This window comes from Salpingoeca rosetta (genome assembly GCF_000188695.1).
Source record: "Salpingoeca rosetta unplaced genomic scaffold supercont1.22, whole genome shotgun sequence".
Classification (NCBI taxonomy): Eukaryota; class Choanoflagellata; order Craspedida; family Salpingoecidae; genus Salpingoeca; species Salpingoeca rosetta.
In genome coordinates this window covers 1,125,467-1,133,646 of record NW_004754912.1, presented here as the reverse complement: position 1 = coordinate 1,133,646, position 8,180 = coordinate 1,125,467, and the positions used below count along the sequence as shown (strand labels likewise).

At 56.1% G+C, this 8,180-nt stretch overlaps 1 protein-coding gene across 1 annotated transcript in view; it reads right to left on the bottom strand.

Annotated features, from left to right (window-relative positions):
• PTSG_07479 (RecQ5) overlaps nucleotides 1-8,136 on the bottom strand; it is an 8,739-nt gene extending 603 nt beyond the window's left edge. The window contains exons 1-16 of the mRNA XM_004990927.1: nucleotides 6,762-8,136; nucleotides 5,696-6,528; nucleotides 5,367-5,467; nucleotides 5,033-5,093; nucleotides 4,780-4,904; nucleotides 4,496-4,567; nucleotides 4,137-4,333; nucleotides 3,600-3,783; nucleotides 3,356-3,463; nucleotides 3,015-3,080; nucleotides 2,668-2,747; nucleotides 2,228-2,407; nucleotides 1,750-1,942; nucleotides 1,371-1,518; nucleotides 810-1,174; nucleotides 390-488 (exon numbers count right to left, since the gene is read on the bottom strand). Coding sequence (XP_004990984.1) covers nucleotides 390-488; nucleotides 810-1,174; nucleotides 1,371-1,518; nucleotides 1,750-1,942; nucleotides 2,228-2,407; nucleotides 2,668-2,747; nucleotides 3,015-3,080; nucleotides 3,356-3,463; nucleotides 3,600-3,783; nucleotides 4,137-4,333; nucleotides 4,496-4,567; nucleotides 4,780-4,904; nucleotides 5,033-5,093; nucleotides 5,367-5,467; nucleotides 5,696-6,528; nucleotides 6,762-7,969 — 4,020 coding nt within the window. The 5' untranslated portion in view covers nucleotides 7,970-8,136. The remainder of the gene's footprint in view (nucleotides 1-389; nucleotides 489-809; nucleotides 1,175-1,370; nucleotides 1,519-1,749; nucleotides 1,943-2,227; nucleotides 2,408-2,667; nucleotides 2,748-3,014; nucleotides 3,081-3,355; nucleotides 3,464-3,599; nucleotides 3,784-4,136; nucleotides 4,334-4,495; nucleotides 4,568-4,779; nucleotides 4,905-5,032; nucleotides 5,094-5,366; nucleotides 5,468-5,695; nucleotides 6,529-6,761) is intronic.
• Between the last annotated feature and the right edge of the window lie 44 nt (nucleotides 8,137-8,180).

The window sequence follows — 8,180 nt, the reverse complement described above, 5'->3', positions numbered from 1 at the left end:
AGGAGAGAATATGATGAAGTCTTTCTGGTTCTTTTGATTCCTTCGATCCCTGAAGGTGCGTCATACGCTGTCTGCTCTTGCAGGGTGTGAGTGTGTGTTCGGGGGGGTGGTTGTGTGTGTTATGTGTGTGTGTGTGTGTGTGTGCGTGTGTGTGTGTGTGTTAGTGTGTGTGTGTGTGTGTTAGTGTGTGTTAGTGTGTGTGTGTGTGTGTGTGTGTGTGTGTGTGTGTGTGTAAGACAGAGAGAGACAGAGAATGCGTGTATGTGAAAGATGTGGCACCGGCCCTGTACCACAAGCAAAACAGCGTCAACAAAACCCAACATCAGCCCTGACTACTGCCATCACCACATCGGCGTCCTTCATCATCGCTCTCCACAGACGTGACTCACCCCTGCGTCCTTGCCGGTCGACTGCCACGCCTGCGCATGCTCCAGCACCGTGTCCACAAACCGGCGCCCATACGCCTTCAACTTGGCATCTGTCACACCCTGGATCGTGGAGATGATGGTGGTGGTGGTGATGATGGTGAAGGTGTGCATGACGAAGAGGAAGGCAAAGAAGTCCGCTTCATGGACGGCGACGGAGTGGTGCAAGTACGCACACATGCTAACAAACAAACAAACACACACACAAACACACACAACACACACAACACACACACACAACACACACACACAACACACACACACAACACACACACAACACACACACACACACACACACACACACACACACACACGTGGCAGCACATCACCACCACCACCACCACCGCCACCGCCTGCTCCCCCAATCTCAAACACTGGTCTGACCTCGCATTCGCCGAAGGCCGTGAGCGAGAGCGGGCGTTCCTCTGCCATCTTCATAATCTGCAAATCGGTGAAGATGGTCTTGACGCTGCAGTGCTGCTCTGCCGCAATTGTCTTCCGCAGCGTAATCAGCGCCTCCTTGAGCTTCTCCGTGATGCGCTCGCTCTCCGATGTGACGCCGTCTGCATCGCCCGCGTTGGTGTCGTTGTTGTCGCGCCGCTTCTTGCCAGCCATCGACAGCTTGACGGACATGCGGCCCGACAACAGGTCATACGCGCGGCGGCCAGGCGTCACGTACGACACGATTGCCCCGTGCGGTGTCACCTGGTGGCTCTCTTGCAACACGTTGTCCATCACAAGCTTGCGCGCTGCAAATGGTGTGTGTGTGTGTGTGTGTGTGTGTGTGTGTGTGTGTGTGAGTTTGGTTCAACAACAGAAGAGCTTTGAGAAGGTACACAGAAGAGCTTTGAGAAGGTACACAGAAGAGCTTTAAGAAGGTACAAGCGTGCGCAGATAACACACACACACAGCACCACCACCAGCAGCAGCACCACCACCACGCACCAAGCCGTTCTGCGTCATGTTTGGCGAACTTGGAGCCGGACGCAAACTGGGCGACGCTGTCGTAGCCCGAACGATGCACACGGGCGGTGTTGGCGCCGCGGAACACATCCACAACCATGATCAGCGTCACGTTGTCCCGGGCAAGCTCCTGTCGTGTGGTGTAAGGCGAGGGAAGGCGGTGGGAGCAGGCGGTGAATTGAAAGGGGCATCCACACACCCAAGATACATACACACACACATACACACCACACACGCCACACACACGCCACACACACACACATATACACATACACACGCCACACCACACACGCACACACATACACACCACACACGCCACATACACACATTCACACATACACACACAACAGTCCATGGTCACCTTGGCAATGCTGGTGAGGTTGAGAGCGGCGTCGGTGACATCTCTCTGTTCAAACACACGACGACTCTTGCACACGTCACAGTTGTTCCTGCAGTCGCGCTTGTCAAAGTCCTCGCCAAAGTACGCCAGCTGCTGCACTCGTCGACAGTCCTGGAAGTTCTCGCAGTATTGCACCACCTGGTTCAGGTTTGATCTGGTTGTGGGTGAAGTGGAGGTGGTGGTGGGAGATGAAGGTCAGCGGTGGAGTGCGGTGGTGGTGGTGGTGATGGTAATGATGATGATGATGATGATGATGATGATGATGATGATGATGATGATGATGATGATGATGATGATGATGATGATGATGATGATGATGATGATGAGACGAGGGTTTGCGAGGATAACCCGGCAAGGAACATTGTGAAGGCACAAACACACACACACACGCACACACGCACACACACACACACACATGTAAACACACGCACAAGCACACCTGTGCTGCTCCTTCTGCTCGTAGGATCCCTCGCCAATGTCAATCAGGCGCATGTGCTTGGCCTTATCGCCGTAGTTGTAGTACAGCACGCACACCGCCGGCTTCCCGTCACGCCCGGCGCGACCTGCCTCCTGGTAGTACCCTTCCATCGACTTTGGCAGCGAGAAGTGGAACACAAACCTGCCACGATGCAGACGGGTGTGTGTGTGTGTGTGTGTGTGTGTGTGTGTGTGTGTGTGTGTGTGTGTGTGTGTGTGTGTGTGTGTGTGTGTGTGTGTGTGTGTGTGTGTGTGTGTGTGTGTGTGTGTGTGTGTGCGTTCGTTCAGTACCGGGCGATGTTTGTGTCCCATGACTTGGCCAACGTCCCTCTCCTTCACACCACACCACACCACACCACACCACACCACACCACACCACACCACGTCGCATCGTCGTCTCACCGAACGTCGGGCTTGTCGATGCCCATGCCAAAGGCGATGGTGGCGCACATGATGTTCACCTTCCCGCTCTGCCACTGGTCCTGTCGGTGCACAGCCCGTGGTGCAATCCCAGTGAGATGAGGTGCAGGATGTAGGCATGCCAAGGAGAAAGGGGAGTCGGAAAGCCAGCAAGGAAGCGAAACAAGGAAGCGAAACAAGGAAGGAAGCGACAACGTGTTCCACCTCCACCACAACCATCATTGAAGAGCTGAGCGCGCGCGCGCGTGTGGGTTGTGTGTGTGTGTGTGTGTGTGTTGTGTGTGCGTGTGTGTGTGTGTGTGTGTGTGTGTGTGTGCATGTGAACGTACCTGGTACGCCTCACGGTCTGCCGGGTCCATTCCCGCATGATAGAACAGCGACTTGTGCCCGGATTGCTGCAACGATGTGTTGGGGGGGGGACATGGTGAAATTGAAGGGAAGACACGTGAAGCAGACATGGAAGAGAGTCGCACACATGCGGATGAATAAGCACACGCACACACACACACGCACAGGCACACACACACACACACACACACACACACACACACACACACACACACACACACACGCACACACACAGGCACACACACACACAGGCACGCACACATGTTTGTATGCACTCGCGCCCGCGCATGCAGAAACAATACCACAAACAGTGTGCACGTACGTTGAGGGCCTGTGAGACGGTCTCACACTCCTTGCGCGAGAGACAATACACAATGCCGCACTTGTTGCGGAAGCGCGTGCGTATCTCTTTGCCAATCTCCTCAACACACTGCACATGTGTCATGTAACAACGTACGGATGAGCGCTGAGAATGGGATGTCTCTGTTTCAACGACAACGATGACAACTGCCACCACCACAACCAACAGAATCATCACCACAATCATCTTCACAAGCATCGCTGACCTTCTTGTAGCTTGACTTCTTGCGCACTTCGTAGAAGAGGTTGGGCCGGTTGAAGCTCTGCTCAAAGACGAGGGCGTTGGTCATCTTCAGGTTCATCAGGATATCGCGTTTGACGCGTTTTGTTGCTGTGGCCGTCAGGGCCATCATGGGAACCGTTGGGAACCATTCCCGTAGACACGACAGCCTGTGGCGCGAAGATTGCACACAAACATGGAAACACATTACACCCGATAATGGCTGCAGCGAGGAGAAGGAGGAGGAGGAGGAGGAGGAAGAAGAGAAGGAGGAGGAAGAGCGATAGCAGAGCCACGCCACATGCCCACTGTCACAAATTGCATCACACACGCACACACAACGCACGCACACAACACACACACACATACGTGCGCACACACAACGCACGCACACAACACACACACACACACATACGTACGCACAAAAAAAAACACACACACAAACACACACCACATCCACATCCACATCCACACACCACATCCACATCCACACACACATCCACATCCACGCGCATTGACGTACCGCTTGTAGTCTGGGCGGAAGTCGTGCCCCCACTGGCTGACGCAGTGTGCCTCATCAATGACAAAGCGGGACAGCAGGCCGCGGGTGTAGAGGTTCTGCATTGTCTGCTTGAGGCGGTGGCTCGCGGCAATGCGTTCAGGTGTCACGTAGATGAGTTTGCACAGCACATCCTTCATGCACAGTGTCCGGTGTATTTGCTGGCAGCCGTGGTGTGGTGGGATAGGTGGTGGTGGTGGTGGTGGGAGATCAGTGTCAGCACGAGCATAAACGCGAGCAGCATGATGAGGGAAACACAGCACACAAAGCATTGCACCCATACACACATACACACACGCATGCAACAGATGCAGCTGACTCACGCTCTGTGTCTTCTGATCCTGAGTGCTGAGTAGACAGAGGGCGCGGATGTTGTTTTGCCGAAGCGCAGAGACCTGAGGCAGGCGGAGACGACGGTGATGGAGAATGTGGTGGTGGTGGTGGTCGCAAGTGAGGGAGAACATCCACAATCGCCACACACACACACACACACACACACACACACACACACACACACACACACACACACACACACACACACACACACACGCACACACACACGCGCACACACACACACACAAACACACGATACGGCACGGGAAGGTACCTGGTCCTGTATGAGGGAGATGAGCGGAGAGATGACGAAAGTGACGCCTTTCTTGGTGAGCGCGGGCAGCTGGTAGCACAGGCTCTTGCCGCCACCGGTCGGCATCAGGATAAAGCAGTCCCGCCCTGCAGCGCACGTGTACACGGGATGTGTGTGTGTGTGTGTGTGATTTTCACTCCCTTCCATTGCCCTGCCTTCGCCGCCCCTTCCACTGCCTTCACCTCTCCTTCCACTGCCTTCGCCTCCTGCTCACCTGTGAGCGCGGCGTTGCACGCCTCCAGCTGGTTTGGCCGGAACTTGCGAAGACCAAGTTGCTGCACACGCACGCACGCAAACGCGAGCACACACGAGCCAAACGCCGAGGGCGTGTCACGTGCAAGTGTGAGCACGTGTACATGTGTATGTGCGTGGTGTGTGGGTGTGTGATCACGTGTGTATGTGCGTGTGCGTGCAGGTGTATGTGCATGGTGTGTGTGTGTGTTGTGTGTGTCGCACTCGATGCGAGAGACAAAAGTGGAACAGCAGAACAACAAGGTACAACTGCTGCCCTTCGCCATTGCAACAGTTGCTTGCAAGCAAGCACTCACGCGTTTGAATGCCTTGAGCATTTCGATGGAGTGGTCAAAGTTGAAGTGGTTGAAGGCTGGGTACTTGCTACGCCCCTCTGCAAGAAACTGCCGAAACTCTCCTGTCGTGTGTGAATAAATTATGTGTGTGTGAATGAATGTGCGTGCGTGCGTGTGTGTGTGTGTGTGGGTGTATGTGTGTGGGTATTTGTATGCATCAATGGGTTTTGCAAGGACGTGAGTGCGCATGTGAACACAACCTTGGTACATGAGCAGCCGTCCAGCCACCACCACCACCACCACCACCACCACCACCACCACCACCACCACCACCACCACCACCGACGCACCGCGCGTGCTGATGTTTGCGGCCGATTCAACCTGTCCAGCGGCAGCAGCATCAAACGTCGACGAAGCACCTCCACCACCACCACCCACATCACCGCCTCTATCATCACCGCCATCACCACCACCATCACCATGCACGAAAGTGAGTGGGCGAGTGGTGCCGCGCCGCTGCAGCAACAGCGCCGACGACGACGATGATGACAATGGTAGAGGCGTTGACGGCGCCATAGCACCGCGTGTGGCGCTCATCGTGGTGGTGCCGGTGTTGTGCGGGTTCTGATTGCCAAACGATCCACGCTTGTACCCACCATCAAAGCCACCATCAAAGCCACCATCAAAGCCACCATCAAAGCCACCACCACCATCATCACCATCATCGTCATCGATATCCAGCAGAGCAGCACTACCCATGCCATCGCTGCTGTTGCTGGTTGCTGTTGTGTCCAGCACATCAACGCCACCCGAAGACGACAACAGCGCCGACACCGACTGCGGCTGCTGTTGGTGTTGGTGGTGGTGGGTTGATCGAGTAGGGGAGCGAAAGGGCGGGGAGAACGGTTTGCGCACGCGAGACGACACGGACGACGCTGAGACATACGCCGAAGAGACAGACACGGGCGTTCCTGTTGTTGTTGTAGCTGTTGACGCTGCTGCTGCTGCTGCTGCTGTCGTTGGTGAGGGTGTGGACACTGCTAGTGGGATGGAGGGGCGTGGTCGACGAGCTTCGCGAAGGTGCTGCGCCCGGAGCTTCTTGATGGTTCGCAGGAGCGGAGCAGTGGAGATGTGGGCGGACGGTTGTTCCAGCACCCGCGCCATTCGCTCAAGCACAGACACGCTGTGTTGGCGTGGGGGGTGGGAGGTTGGAAAACATGGAAGGAGAAAGCGATGAGAGGTGAAGGGAAGCAAGGAAGCAAGGTGAGGAAACACAAGCACTGTCTAACGTATGTAACACGCATGCACACACACACGCGCGCGCGCACACACACATGTACGCACACACACACACATGTACGCACACCCACATGTACGCGCGCACACACACACACACGCGCGCGCGCGCACACACACCTGTCGTGGAGGGCTGTGGAGGACATGGCAGGACGTGTGAGTCGCGTGTAGGCTTCAAGTGCAGAAACAAATGCGTGGGTGACATCCTCCGCTGCCGAGGCGTCGGCTGATTGGTCTGTGGTGTGGAGGCCTGGTCGTGTGGCTGACGTTGTTGTTGTGGTGATGGTTGATGGCGTGGAGTTTGCGTGGACGCCAGCGCTGCCGTTGCCGTTGGTGTTGTCATCATCCACCACGACCACGTCCGCAGTTGATGAGGCGTGGGGCGCAGCGGTGTCTGTTGTTGATGGAGTGGTTGGTGGCTTGTCGTGCTTCCATGTGGTTCCAGCCAGCACGTGTGGGAGGGCGTCCTTATCATCGTCGTCTGAGGTGGAGGTGTCCACGTGTGACGACACGCTTGGCGTGTGCGACGAAACGCGGCCACCCACTCGCCGATTGAACGTTGGGCTGCCGGTCTGAGGTCGTGACTGTTGCTCGCCAACGCCCAGTCGGCGGCCCTGCCCTTGTCTTCGCGTCTGCTGTTGCTGCTGCTTTTGTTGCTGTTGCTCCTGGTGTTGCTGTTGCTGTTGTTGCTCCTCGGCGGCACACGCAAACGCTGCAAGTAGGTCATCGTCCTCCTCGCCTGTTTCGTCCTCGTCACTTGAGTCTGCAATCGCTCGTGGATGGCGGACCGGGTGGATCACAGACGGCAAGTCACCGTCATCGTCGTCGTCGTCGTCCTTCTCCCTAGCGCTGTCATCATCCTCGTCGTCGTCATCGTCGTCAAGACTCGGTGTCAAAGTCCGACGATGCGGTGCGATGCTCGCTGCGGCCTTTGCGGTGGTGGTGCTGGTGGTGGGCTTGTTCTCTGGCCTTGTGGCTGGTGTGGTTGCTGGCGGCTTTGGCGTGGCAAAGTGGCTGAGATCTTCTTCCTCCTTGTCGTATCCGCACAGCAGCTGGTGCAGCTCATCGTCGCTGTCCATGGCATCGTCCACACCGTCATTGCCGTGCATAAGATTGGACGCAAACGTTGAAGCGACCTTCGTCCCCACAGCGGACGATGTCGGTGGCGCGGCAGTTCCATTCCCTGCACTGTTGTGGTTGGTGCTGCTGTGGTTGTGCTGGGTGTGGCTGTTGGCGGCTTCTTCGTCGTCATCGTCCTCAATGTTCACCACACCATCGTTGTCTCTGTCATCCATAGCCTCTGCTGTACTTGGAAGCGACGGCGCCATACCCCACTCAACCACTGCTGCTTCTTGTTGTCTGTCACGATCGTCGTCGTCGAGAGAGAGAGAGAGAGAGAGAGAGGACACAAGGTGCTGCGGTGGTATGTCGTCGTTGAGATGTTGAGATGTGTGCTGTATTGGGGGTTGGCGGCGGTTCAAACGTCTTCGCGCGCCGCTCAAAAAATTCCCGCCAAACTTGTTTCAACACGTTGTGTGT